This window comes from Cinclus cinclus, chromosome 3, assembly GCF_963662255.1.
Source record: "Cinclus cinclus chromosome 3, bCinCin1.1, whole genome shotgun sequence".
NCBI lineage: Eukaryota > Metazoa > Chordata > Aves > Passeriformes > Cinclidae > Cinclus > Cinclus cinclus.
Window position 1 is genome coordinate 116,988,649 of NC_085048.1, and position 14,205 is coordinate 117,002,853.

General features: G+C 43.3%; 1 protein-coding gene across 1 annotated transcript in view; it reads left to right on the forward strand.

Annotated features, from left to right (window-relative positions):
* The first annotated feature begins 693 nt into the window (after positions 1-693).
* CFAP61 (cilia and flagella associated protein 61) overlaps positions 694-14,205 on the forward strand; it is a 75,853-nt gene continuing 62,341 nt past the window's right edge. Inside the window, 8 exon segments of the mRNA XM_062489516.1 lie at positions 694-836; positions 1,404-1,554; positions 3,540-3,616; positions 4,027-4,094; positions 5,095-5,236; positions 8,459-8,591; positions 10,577-10,730; positions 14,055-14,146. Of these exon segments, the coding sequence (XP_062345500.1) occupies positions 694-836; positions 1,404-1,554; positions 3,540-3,616; positions 4,027-4,094; positions 5,095-5,236; positions 8,459-8,591; positions 10,577-10,730; positions 14,055-14,146 (960 nt within the window).

A 14,205-nucleotide genomic window follows, 5' to 3' on the forward strand; every position in this document is an offset into this window, starting at 1 on the left:
CTGGGAGGTCTTAGAGCCGAGGGGCTGGGCACAGGTGTTTTTAGGAGCTGCTGCCTGAGAAGCTGAGTTCTGAAGCTGTGCCTGGCACGCTTTGTCAATGCAGAACCACAAAAGAACCCACTGTTTGTTGTTTGTTTGTGGGGTGTTGTTTTTTTTTTCCCCTTCCTGTGTAGGAAAGAAGTACAACTTTATATAGCCACAGAACTTTGAGTTCCTTCTGAAATTTAAGCCTTGTTGTTGACCTTGAGGAGCAGTTTTGGACAAAGTACATTTAATTCACCTGAAGCTGCTGCTTAATCGGGATCTCGTTGCCCTGGTTGTTTGCAGCTGAGCCTCCAGCCTGGTTCCCCTGACTGCCCACAGCTGAGCCTGCCACTGAAAGCTTTGAGTTTGAAGTTCTTGGTGATGAGCTGGTTAGCATGCAAATGAGTAAATAGGAAAGCAGCTGTAGCCTATTAAAACAATTAATTTTCTCTGTAGGACCCAGCCAATAGGAGCGATTGCCTGCTGCATTTCAGGTGTGCACTGTACAGAGAGTGCCTGTCTGTGTGGAGGTATGTAGGAGCCAGGCACCCAAATCCATAGGAGCTGCCCCAACTTGGAGTTGTTATAAAAACCCACCTGCCGCGGCTGTGCTGGGCTGGGGCATGGCTGGAGCAGCAGTGTTTTCCTTGGTTCTCAGTGTAGCCTGGGATGGCCACAATAACCTCCTGGAGGGGAAACACAGAGCTGGTCACTGCCAGAAGGACAGAGCCACACGATGTCCCAGACATTATCGGCCTCTTCAGCCCTGACACAGAAGATCTCTTTGGAAGGATTGATGTCACCTACCTTTTGTAAGTAATAGTGTTCTAGGTTATCACCTTTCAGGCAACTGCACTTAAAATGGCAGAAAACATTCTGAGCCTTGACATGGTGTGAGGTAATGACTTTTTGTGCTGTTTCTTAAAAATGAAAGAAAATTTACTTTGATGTCTGTCACATATGTTACTGCAAACCTGGGTCCCTGCCATGGTGGATGAGGTTTAATTCTGTACCAGCTTCTTTTTGTAAAAGCTCAGAAGAAATGCTGTTGAATAGCATCTGATAAAACTGTCAGCAGACAGACATACTGTGTGACAGACAAATACTGGTGGGTCACTTAGGTTTTTTTCCCCTTAATGGCAAAAATCTGTGATAACAGTGGTTTGGGGAAAAAACAAGAGAGGTGTGGAGAAACAAATGGAAGGGACTGTTTAAGTCTTGCAAATTTACTAGCACGGTAGAGGATTTGAAAATCCACCTGAATTTTTATGGTGTTGGAACACATGTATGTGGGACTGAAACAACAATATCAAGTTAGCATGTGGATGATGACGTTTTATTGAGGCCTGATGCTGGGAACCCTTAAATTGTTTCCATAGAGAATTATCAAATCTTGCTTTGACGCTCTGCAATGAGAAGAATGAGGTTTTAGCCCATGCTGCCTTTCTGGACTATCCAAATTGGAATATCACTGATCAGGCTGAGTGGGAATCATTCCTGCATAAAAACTACACTAACAATAAATGCACTGTAAGTAAATGGTGTGATTTTTTTGTTGTGTTCTCATTCAAGGCCCAGGTATGGGACACAGATGTGGGCATCTACAGTCTTTTTCTGGTAGATTTGAGGCATTCAGGATGCAGAAGGTGATGGATTGCTTCTGAAACCCCTGTGCTTACATGGGCATCTTTGCTGGTGGAAAGACTGCTGCTCTTTGCTTTGCATGCTGGTCCCTTTCACACGGGCTCCTTGGGTGATCTTGTGAGTTTCTGGTAGGATCTATGGACTAGAAACAGTCCCTAACAAGTTTAGCACTCCAGTGCTCCTCCATCACTGAGTCCAGCTGGGAACTAGACTGTGGGATTGTTGGGAAATACAGAAAATGTAAACCCCAAACACTCATAGAGTGAGCAGCACGCACTGTAATAAAGTCTAGGCGGTGCTGCAGTTATCTCTGGGTGTTTTGTTCATCAGCTCTCCAGGGTCTTCTGCCATGTGAAGCAATGGTTTGGAGTTAAACTGACAAAAACAGTGTTTGAAAATGTGCGATTGTAAAGAAAGCACCCTCAGTACAGCCGAAGGAGTGTACAAAAAGCACCTGTCATTTTCTTTTGTTTGTCCCTTGAGTGGCACTTTGTGGGCAGGCACAGCCACTTCATTAGGGTACAGCTGCAGCCTGCTCCGGGGCTTCTGCTGGGTTCCGACCTCCCTTGGGCTCTCTGGTGGCTCTGCAGGATCTGGTCCAGGCACCCGCAGTGAAAACAAAAGAAGAATAAAATTCTATCAGAACCAGTGAAAAATACCTTGCAACAGACAACAGAGCTCTTATTTTTCTAGAGTGGGATTTATTTGCTGAAGTAGGTATAGAAGGTTCAGTGTTTTATGCTTCTGCATTGGCAGAAGCTCTGAAGGTTTTCTGGGGTACACTTTGATGAGATGTCACTGGTAAACTGCAGGTTAAATCCATACAGGTGGGCTTGTCAAAACTGAGATCATCGGAACATAGGATTTCTGTGAGTCTAGTTGACTTTTTCCTACAGCACAGAAATAATTTCAGGGTCTGGAGTGGGAAATGAGTGTGCAGAAATGAGTAAGTGAAGATGCTTTACTGGACTGACTGGTTACCAGCACTATTCAGAAACAGTTCAAGTCTGGTTTGCTGGTGTCCTCTCGGACCTCAGCAGTAACTTTTTTTTTTTTTTTTAATTTCTTCCCTTTGCTTCTAAAAAATAAACAGCCCAGTTTTTAGGGATGTCTTTTGATGTTTGCTACAATAGCTTGTTGTCCTGATGCTGGTCAATGTACTGCAGCTTCTCTTGAAATCATTCTTGCTCTTAAATTGCTGAAGTTTATTGGTGCCTCTAGCTATGGTGTTTCAATTGACTATTATGCTATTCAGTAGATCTCAGGTTTTCCATTTCAAGTACTTTTATCTACAGGCAGACCTTCACTGTCCCTGCACTTGTAATTAAGATACCAGGGAACAGCAGATTTAATAGCCCTTGCCATTCCAGCACAGGGGTTTTCTGTGTTCACTGGAGGTGCATAACGTGAAGGTGTCTGTTAGTTTGCCCTGTTTCTGCTTGGTGTTCCTGTGTCTTATCTTAAAATGTGTAGTTTTTGTTGCTACCTTTAAAGAAAAAACACTTTAGGATTATAAGAAGCAGGTGCGCTTTTGATTTGAGGGGTTTTTTAATACCTAAAAAGAATATCTTTGTCAGACATGTGTTCAATGTTGTTAGTCAAGAGTTAGTACTGTTCAATATGAAGTGTACAGTGTATATTGCAGCCAAACAATAGTAAACTGAGTAGAAAGACAAAATGTTGCAGAAGCACAAAATTATATAGAGCACTTTAGTTACATGGCTTTGCCCACACATGCTTTGAAGTCATGTATATTTTGGTGCTCCATGAGTGCAGATCGTGTATATGGGAAATGTCTATGGACTAATACTTGGGCTGATGGAATAAACATGAGCTGCATGGTGTGTAGACTTTTATTCCTCATTTTGTAGCCTTTGAACACGCTCTTCATGCATCTCTTAGTGGCAAAGGAAGACTATGCAGCTGGATGTTCCCAAGAAATTGTTAGGTGAGTCCCTGTGTAGCCTTGGGTAGTGAAGCATGTGCCCTCTCCTGCTGTCAAGGGACGTTTGTCAAATCAAGCCATCTCATCCAGATGCCATGTCAGAGATCTGCCAGCAAAGGCCTGGTGTCTTAAATATTTCACCATTGGGAAACTGCTATTAAAAAGAGGATGTTTGAAAAGCAAACGTTGGGATATCTGAAAGAAATGAGGTATGAAAAACCAGTCAAAATTACTCAGATAAATTTCATGTGGTATTGTTTGTCAGAAATGTTGTAATTGTTGAGCTCTGTGGACTTAGGAAGGAAGGTTAGAGACAATGGAGAATAAAAAAATGTATATATTAAAAAACTAGCTGTTATCTGTCGTTGATGGGTATAATGATGAAAGACTGAATATGTTTGTTATTTGTCCAGGAGTGCTTTCATCTTACTACCAGAACTGCAGTTTATACTTTCCTTTATTCCACCTGAGGAGAAGTTAGGTAAGAATTTAATACTGTTTTATTCTTGAAGTGAGAGCAATTGTCAACCTAATTAATATGCACTGTGAGCTCATTGTGGTGTTCTTTTATTGATACTGAGAACAGTTACCAGTTTCTAGACATGTGGAAAACATAATCTAAAAGTATCTTTGAAGAGCCCATGTGCAAGAGGTACCTGTGGCTCCATGGTCACTCCAGCAGCAGTTCAGCAGTCTATCTTTGCCCTTCAGTCTTTAAATTTGCCAGATACAGGGTTTTCAAAAATCAATCTCTACAAGTTTTGTGAAAATTTCTGCTTGAATTGAGTCAAGAGATTTGAAACTGGGCGCTTTCTCTTAGTTAGCCAAGCCAGCACAGGTTGGGAGAGGACACTGAGGCTCAGAGGGGCTGCTGGAGGCATGGAAAGAAACTCTGATTAATTCTTTTAGAACAGAGGTACAAAGGTAGAGAATACACATGTTAATCGGAGAACAGCTCCAGACTTGGAATTTTGGTCCTGAATTCAGACTAATAAACCAAGAATGCACTTAATGGAGCTGAGAAGGGAGGGGGGATTTTGCTGAACTGCTGGCTTCTAGACATATTGGTTCCAAGTCTCATTGAAAGACTGTAGTGGTGTGTCAACTACAGAAAACAGGGCTTGAATGAGGAGTTTTGTCAAATCCACTCTGGCAACCAACATCAGCTTTCTTTCAGCTTTGTGAATCCTGACAGAGTTTCTCCAGAGGCACAGAGGCTGTATTTTTTTTTATAGGGATTGGATTCTACCAGTTTCTGATTGCTTTGAAGTTGATTCAGATTTGGAATGCTGGATTAATTAGATGACTTTGGTGATTATTTTCACATGTTTATGCTGCTGTCCTTTCAGCCTCGTTGCCTAACTTAAAAGACTTGGAGCATTTTACTGTCTGTGGTTTAAGTTTGAAACTCCATTTTCCTCAGAAAGTTTTGCTGCTAGTTTAAAGCTTGTGTAACGAAATTTCTCTGTTGCCCCTGACAGGTTTTAGTCATTCAGAGCTGGACATGGGGAATGTCTTTGAAAAGATGCTGCCTGTTCCAGGCTCACCCATGGAGAGAGGTTTCACCTTGCTGGCATGCCCCAGGCATCGGTGTCACCCACGGCTGTACGTGCGCCAAGCAAGGTAACGCAGCTCCTCACTTCTGCTTCCCTGAGCACGTCAGGCTGGGGGAAGCTGAAGCATTTTCCTTCTTTGGTTTGCAACATCAGTAGTTTAGCTTGACTGCTCTGGTTTTCTGTGATAACCAAAATTGGTAGTTCTAGGATTACGCTGGTTTTGTTCTGTTTCATCACAAGATGTATTTTTTTTGAATGCTGGTTAGCTATGTAGGGAGGCTGGTTTTTGTCAGTGATGTTTATTCTGTGATCTGCTGGCTGAATTAGACCACTGTGTATTTTAGGGTGTGCATGTGGTTTCCAGGTTTCTTGGAGTCTCTTCCAGCTTGTTTTTAATTTTCTCATTATCTCATGCTGAAGAGTCAAGTAAAGCTTGAATAGGAAGGCCTGTTACCTAAAAGAAGTAAATAAGACCAGAGAATCCCTACTTCCAGTTGTCTTTAATGTTTGTCTTTTTTTTTTCAGTTTAAACTAGTTTCGGGGTTTTATGTTTTTGTTTTGTTTTTTTGTTTTTTTTTTTTTTTTTTTTTGTTTGATGGCCATTGGATATTGTCAATAGAAATGTTCTTTTGCGTGACTGGGAATGACACTTAGGCCATTAGCAATAGTCCTGATAAGAGCTACCATCTTGTCTGGGATTTTGGTAGTTAGTTCTAAAAAGTAAAAATTGCTTTAGCTTTGTTATTATTAGAAAATTAACTGGGAAAGTGGTTTTCCTCTGAAATTAGTGGTGATATAAAATTCATCCTTCAGTGCTGTCCATCAGGAGATAACGAGTGCGGCTAATTTCTGTTTGCAGAAGGAGCTCTGCCTCTCCCTTCCGTCTGCATTCACCTCTGTGCTTCACTGGCATCCATAGTAACAGTGAGTGGAGCCCTTGGAGACTCCCCTGTGGATGTGGTCCGCAGCCACCTGCCTAGCAACGTGTTCTGGGGCAGGGAGAGGAGATTAGGGTAATCTGTCCCCTCTTCCCCTGCTTACAGAGGGGGAAAAGCAGCTGTGAATTGATACTGTGTTTAACTATCCCTTTGGAAGTTACTCTCCATTTGGCCTCTGCAATGTGAGATGTCAGCAGTGTGCCAGAATGCAGCCCACTAAACCCACTTTGGTGTTTAAGGTTCTTGCTGGTGTCTTGTCTAGATCCTGCCATCCTTGAGTTTGTGCCCTGCAGGCAAGAGTCAAATTTGCAGCTCTGTGCTTGTGCTCACAGTAGAGGGATTTTGTGGCCTTTTTACACTGGGAAGTTTACTGAGGTTTGGAGGGTTTCTCTACTTTTTTTAAAGGCTATGGTACTGGTGGAAGATATGAAAAACACAATAAAAAAGTTAAAATGGTTGTATTCCCACAGTGTAGTGTGCAGGGAGATGAATGGGTGTGCGCAGAGTCCCGTTGACTGTCACAGGGTCAGTCAGTCTCCAGGAACTGCCATCTGCACCTTTGTGTGTGGCCTTGTCCTGTGTCCCAGCAGAATGACCTAGGGCACTCAAAGCACTTGGCACAGCATTCCATTTGGAGGTGTGTGTCTGTTATGGACCCCACGAAATAACAGGGGTCAATTAGGATACAGTCTCATTCTGTTACCCCTCTTTGTTTGAGGTTCAATAGCTTATTAGCAGATTTGCAGTACTAATTAATTGTGCTGAGGTGGTAATGTTCTAATAATAGCAAACCTCACTGCAGATTTTCCCTTGGGATACTTCCTGTGAAGGAGGTGAGGGTAACCATTTTGGTTTGAGGCATATAGAATGAGTTACTCTATAAGTTTTTACAGAGTTTTTGTAGTTGCTGGAGACAGATTTTAGTTGAGGAGAAAAAAAAAAAGCAGGAACAAGGTCAGAATCCAAGAGGTCCCTAGCCTTGGTTACAAAGGCTGTCTTACCCAGAGGTCACATCCATTCTGGTGTGCAGGAGCAGCAAAAGCATCCAGAGAGCCCCTGACCACCTCTCCTGTGCTGTAGTCAGGCAGTGCTTGGGAATTCGGACAGTGTTTGATACAATGAGAAGCAGAACCTCTTTTGCTCAGCTGTGTTTTCTTTAAGGCTCCTTCCAAATCCAGAAACACATAGTGGCACTGAGAATCTCTTTATTTTTTCTGGGCTCCTGCCTGTGCAGAGCAATGATCTCCAACTTACGGGTATCCCATACAGGTACTTCCCTACCTGAGCAGTGGGACCCTGAGCAGTGGGAACAAAAAGGGAGCTTTCCCCAAAACCCAGGGAAGCTCTGAAGTTCCTGGTTCTCCCTGCAGAAGCAGGTCTGTGTGTCCCTGACAAGCGAGGGAAGCCCTGCGGGCCGGTCCCGACTCCCATGCAGGAGGAGGAGGAGGAGGAGGGAGGAGGTTTGTGCATCCCAGGCAGGCGGAGGAGCCGCGGGCCGGTCCCGGCGGGGCCGCCAGGTGGCGGCACAGACCGCGCGGGGCTCGGCCAGCTCCGGTGTCGCCGCACGGGTCCCGCCGCCGGGACCGGCTCCTCGGGACGGTCCAGCGTGAGCCTTCCCGGGGTGTTGGTTGGTGTGATAGCCGAGGTAGCCGCCTGCTCCCGGCCTGGAGCAGGGAGGGTTTCCCCTGCAGTTTGTTGCAGTTGTTCCTTCTGGCAGCCCGACACAGCCCCAGTTTCCTCTCTGCTGCTTTTGGTTGCGCCACTCGATTCTGGCGTTTTCCCAAGAGATAAATAAATACAAATGGCTTCATGTTATTGATAGCAGTTGAGTGTTAGAGCTGGTTTGCCACCTGCCTTCATGCCATAGCCTCAGCATGGGTGACTGATGAATTCTATCACCGTTCTGGTAAAAGTGCTGGATTTCCTTATTCAGAGTTACGTTGATCCTAGCTATAAACAGCAGTCTAGCAGGAAAGAGTCCCTGTTGACTGTTTAAATAAAAACCCGTGTAGGTTGGGACCTGTATGAGTGCTTCACCACCGTTGTAGGAGAGTGAGCAGGAGAATTTTGAACTGGAATTCCCATATGTTTTTCTTAGAGGAAGAGAAACATCTCCACTGGGTAGTGCAGATTTTGGTGGGTTCTACTGGCTTTTGGGTGTGGCTGTCTCTCTGGTGCTGAGACATCTGCTTTAGTGTGCACTGGGGATGTGTCCTAGGGGAAGTGATTTGTGGGAGCATGCTTTGGAATGAGTATTTGTAATATTTTTCCAAATGTTAATGGAGTAGAACAGCAGCATCGGGGCTATTAATGGCAGAGCTGTAGGACATTACCTGATCTCTCTTTTGTAGGATGGAAGATTATGATGATCTCATGCTAATCTGGACACCTCAAAGTGAGACTCTGAAGGAAATCTATGGTGAATATGTCCTTGTTGATCTCATAGAACGTGAAGGTGAAGAAAATCAGGCAGCTGTTTGTGAGGTCAGTCTGCCATGAGCTCTGGTCTTGTCTAATCATAGCCTTAGTGATGTCCTGTGTGACAGCTCACTCTATCCCAGGGAATAAAATCAGCAGTCCACCTGTGGAAGGTAGAATTCTTGCTCTATAATCACACAGTGCCCTTCTCAATATAGTTTGTCTCTGTCCTCAGGAGTGATGTTTCCAGTTCATAAATGAAGCAGCTATTCCCAGTTCTTGTGTAGATTAATTTCAAGTAATTTGGACAGACCATCTTGATGAAGCCATGCTGTCATTTTAGACATTTGTGTTATAGGTGACCTCTCTTAATTCCCAGGGAAAGCTAATATTGTGCATGAAAAATGAGTAGCCAGTGGTCCTTTCACAGTTTAAAGTCCTGTAGATAATTTTTCTTTCTCTTGGCTCAAATGGATTTTTGCTGTAATGAAGACAGACTCAGGAATTAATTTAAATAAGAAAGGAGTGGTAATAGTTACCCTGCTGAAAATTCCTGTGAAGGCTTTCATGTGTTGTTAATTGTGCATGGTAGTGCGAGCTGACAGGCAATAGAACCTCCTTAATTCCTGTAGTCTGCTTTTTGCAGCAAATGGTTTTGTAAGATTGCGACATGTAGTCACTGCCATTGGGAGCCAAGTGGGAAAAAATGCAGTGTTAGTGTAGGGATACATTGCAGAGAGCTGCTGCTGTAAATGATACATTCCACGTTCAGAGGTCCATGTGAGACCACCTAAAGGTCTTCCAAGCCCCCCAGCTGATCCAAGCTGCCGCTGCCACGGCAGGCTGGGGAGGCAGCTCCACGCAAACCTTGATGGATGCCAACTTTCCCTGTGGAGAAGGAAGCTGGCAGCCTCTTTTTGCACATATGGTAGATGGATTGGTTAATCAGCCTCTGCTGAGCCTTGGGCCTGAAATTACACAGCAGCCAGGCAACTGCAGCGCCCTGGCTTTGTTGGTTACGCAAACAAGGCAAACAAACAATCACTTGTTGTTTGAGGGCAGAAAAATTAAAACGTCACACTTTAAAAAAGTCTTTATTGAAGTGCTGATGGCCTGATAAAACAGCTGTACAAATCCAGCCTTTGAATTTTCATTAGGTTTATAAAGGCTTTCATTATGTGTGTTGAGGAGGAAAGAAAATGTGTTTTGATAATGTGTTTCACCAGAAAGTTGCGTACGCTACTAAAAATTTAAGAGCTTCCTTCTTCTGGACTTGTGTAAGGTTAAAACCAGAAGCTTTCCAGCATGCCAGTTCTCCCTGGTCCCAGTGTGTCTTGCTGAGAAATCCAGCAGCAATCTGGCATCCAGAGCACCGTGGGTGCCAGCATTGCAGGAATCCTATCACTTTCATGTTTGCTAGGGCATTTGGGTTTTTGGACTAGCTCTTGGTTTTTTTTTTTTCAGAACACAAATATTTGGGGCTTATATGTGCTACAAATAATGCATCCTGCATTAGGTGCACCTTATATTATACATAATTTATTTCTTGAGTTTTTAATTTATTATGAGAATGAAACACACTCTTCAGTTTGAGCCTAATTTGGGTCCAAATCAGTGCCCAGTAACGAGTCAGCTATTACAGCTGTCTGAATGCAGGTGCTACCTCACCTACGCTGTAACTTTAAACAAAATGATACATTTTTTTGGAAGCATGTTGTGTATTTGCCATAAGAAATGTTTTACTAATACTCCAGGCCATTATGTGGCCCATATATATATATATATAAACCTAACACTCTTGCAAGTCATAGCTAAAAAAAGAATTAGACTATCTAATGTAGAGGTCTTAATACATACGTTAAAAGCAAAAACTAAAAGAGGATATTTAACTTCTGCTGAAGTAGTTCCTTTATAGTTTTCCATTATGCACAGAGAGAGATTTGAATGTAAAAGTTGATGTTTCAGTACTTTTTTGTTCAGTTTTTTTTTTTTTTTTTTGTTCCTGACCTAGAACCTAGACAGGTTCATGTGATGTGACTTTTGTCTTCCAGGTTGGTGGCACTGCAGTAGGATTCATGAGCTTATGTTCTCACGTGAACATTTCCTTGTTTCAAGAGTGTTTTGACTTAGGGCCTTTCCATGGGCTCTGTAAACCACATCCTGAGGATATTCTCAAAGTGCCAAGGAAGCCAAGCATTCGAGGAGGTATCTGTGTTCTAAAGTGCTAAATGAATTCAAGGTGTGTTTGTGTCTAGCTTCTGAGTATGTTCTGCAGGAGGCTGGAAAAGGATATACCTCTTTACTAGCAAGAAAGCACAAATTAACATCCCTGTTTTTGAAGCAGGATGCCTGGTGTTTTTTAACTGAAGGGCAATTTTGATAGCCCTGGTCTGTGGCTCAGAAGCCATTGTTGTTTGTGGGGAGCTGGCCTGTACCAGCTGTGGGATAAATGTAAGCTTCAGGTTTCAGAAAGCTGTCATGTGGGGTTTACTGTCTCTCAGATAGAGGTGTACTGTTAAAGGAAGATGTGATCATAAAATCTGCTGGTGAGGTGAGGTCTGTCAGTGGCTGAGCAGCTGGCTAACTGTGCCTGTTATGTTGTCTTGTTGACTCATGTCATCTTTTTCCCTTGTGGTTCAGCTTCTGCTCTTTGCTTACTGTTTGCAGTCTCCTGGGTTACAAGATTTTGGGTGATCAGGGACTGTCTTTTTATTCTGCTTTTCTGTTGGGCCCAATGCAGCAACACGTGTGCAAGCCACCTTCCTGTGTGTGATAAAAGCCAGTAGCACAAATATGTCACGTGTTTGTAGAACAGAAGTGTCATGTAAATGATTTACAGTTGTCGTCTTCATTTTTCAATGTCAAAGGGCTTTTTGTGCAGAAGGGCAACGTTTTGCTATCTACTAATTATCAGTAGTGGAATAAAACCCCTCCACCATTAGGTTTTTGCGTATCTGCTTTTCTGAACACAAAGCAGTAGGCATAAAAGGCAACCAGGGAGCTTCAGGGCTGTCACCAGCTGGTACCTCGAAGCTGGCAGTCACAGAACAGAAAAGGGGGAGAAACAGGTTTTGTAGCTGCTCCCGTGGAATTCCCCTCCCCTGCAAGGGAGCATCTTGCACATAGGAGATGGAGGAAGCTGCCTGTTGGATCTTGTGCTCCTGCAGCTCCTGGGGTATTAGTTCAGAAGAGGTGACAGACATGGATAGGAGGAGGAATGGGACTGAGGAGGGAGAGAGATCACTCAGGAGCTGGAGCCCAGTCCTGGGCTGTCTGCTTTGGGTGATCCTGCTTGAGCAGGGGCTTGGGCAAGGTGACTGACCACCTGGACTCCTTCCCAGCCTTATCCATCTCAGGGCTGCTCCTGGTTCTGGTGTCCTCTTCTTCCCCAGAGACTGCAAGATGTAGGTCTGTGTTTCGTAAGCAAGTTCTGTGCTGCTGAGCTGTTCACTGAGTATGTGGTTACAGGGTTTGACAATAGAGCTGTTAATGTTTTTTATCATTTAGGTAATCTAGGGGACTTGTTCTAAACATTAAAACTTATCATGAACAGCTGTTCTGTTCAGTCTCTTGAGAATCTGGCATCTGAGTGCTTTTTAGAAATGTATTAAGCAGCATGGTTAGCAGTCCTGTGAATCTATCTCCCTTCTTTTCTCTCTTCATTTAAAAACTCTCTTAGTTTTGATGGCAGTTGCAGTCCTGTGGGTTGCCTTTTGGTAAGACTTCTTAAAGTAGTGGTATCCCTTTATTTGGAATGACAAGGGCAGCTCTGGGGGAAAATAATAATTTATAGACTTTGGGGTAGCTTGAGTGCAAATCATTGATGATCTTGGACCCATGAGGAGAAAGTTAAATATCATGAGATGAGAGCCTGACTGTGCTGCTATTCCTAGAGAGAGAGCCACTGGAAACCCAATAGCAAAGTTGTCTATTCCCTGCGCAGGAATATTCACTGCTTGTTAATTCTGTTATCACGGAATAGTAGTTAAATTTTTTTGTTGTAGCTTCGCACAATTTAGAGTAGAAGAGTTGCATCCCAGTAGTCCATGGTTAAGCCTTTCCAACATAAGGACCAGCCTGTGTCCTTGAGCTCTGCTGTGGTGTTTATCCCATCTAGTTTGCATCTGTGGCTGTTGCAAAGCCATGCCCATTCCATGAAGGCTGCAGTAGTGACTGCATTGAAAACTGAGTGCTGGACAGTTCCCTTCTGCGAGGGCAGAGTAGGTTCAGTCACCTGATATCAACAGGAGATTGATGCAGTCTGAAGGCTGGAAATTTTAAATGCAAGCTGCATTCCTTCGTAGAGTAATTTTATAGTCATACATATAAAAAGGTTATTTTTTCAAGCTCTTTAGCTTTTTAAGTACAGACCACAGGTTGATTTTTTTTTTTCCTTTCAAAATGTAATGCTGAATAATAATGAAAGAGTATACAACAGTCTGTACTGATATGCCACTTAGGTTTCAGGGTAATTACAGTAATTTGGTTGTTGCTCTATATGGTGTCATGAATTAGTTGCTAGAAAACATGATGCAGTAGGAATGATTCAAGGGCTTTTCATCAGGCCTCATGGTGAACTGGCTTCTTGATCCTGCTGACTGTACCTCAGCTGACAACCCAGTAATCACGGAATTATTTTTATTTTCTTTGTTTGTGGTTTTTACTTGACTTAGTGACAGTATTGCAGCTCTTCCCATGACTCGTGTACAGCGTGTCTGTAAACAACAATGCAGCCATGTCTGACAGGAGTGGATGGTGGAGCCATTAAGGGTTTGCATTTTAGTATAAAGTCAGAAACAACATATCAATATTTACATGACAACACGAGACTTGTATTAATTAACTTCTGACACCTGCAAGGCTGTTGGTAATGAGAAATGGAGCTGGTTAATCAAGACGACATTTGATCATTTCTGTGAAGGCTCACATCTGTGATACCCCCAGAGAACCCATGATTCCTACCCCTCGCATTTCTCCCTGCCCTGCATGTTGCATCTGCACTCTTTTATTGACATTTCTGGTTAAATTACTTTAAACCTTTGAGGTATTTTTAAAAAAACCCTGCCCATTGCTGTGTGAAGAAATGCTTCTGTCTGTGAGTGTAGCTTATGTGGATGTCCCAAGGCGCAGTTCAGAGGGAGAAGGGATGAATCCTGTTATTTCCTGAAGTTTATTTTGTTTTGTTCTTGGAGCTCAGAAACCTTGACTTTCTTAATGTTACCGGGTCTTCCCAAATGCAAGGGTGTCCTTGCTTGATGTGTTGACACAGGGATACACACAAGTTAGGAATCGCTTCCAAACTGTCTTGTTCAGGTCTTATTTTACAACCAATTCCCTGGAATTTCTTTTTTTTTTTTTTTTTTTTTGCTTTGAAATACAAGAGTCTAATGAAGCTCTAGCCAAGTAACTGTAGGAGGGTCTGTTTTAACTGTGGTTGTTAAAATGAAATCTTTTGCTAGAGGTAGCCTGGCCCACTCCAGCTACTGCTGTGTATTAAACTTTGTGCACTTTCTCTTTTGCTTAACTCAGATCGAGATGAAAGCAACCACACGAGTGAAAAGCCAGAGCCTGTTTCTTCTCAAAACTCAGAACATGTTGCTGGTGCAGATGCAACTGTGCAGGTAATGCTGCTGCACCCAGCAGTGCCAGCAGCTCTCAGAGCTGATACAGAGCAAGGCTG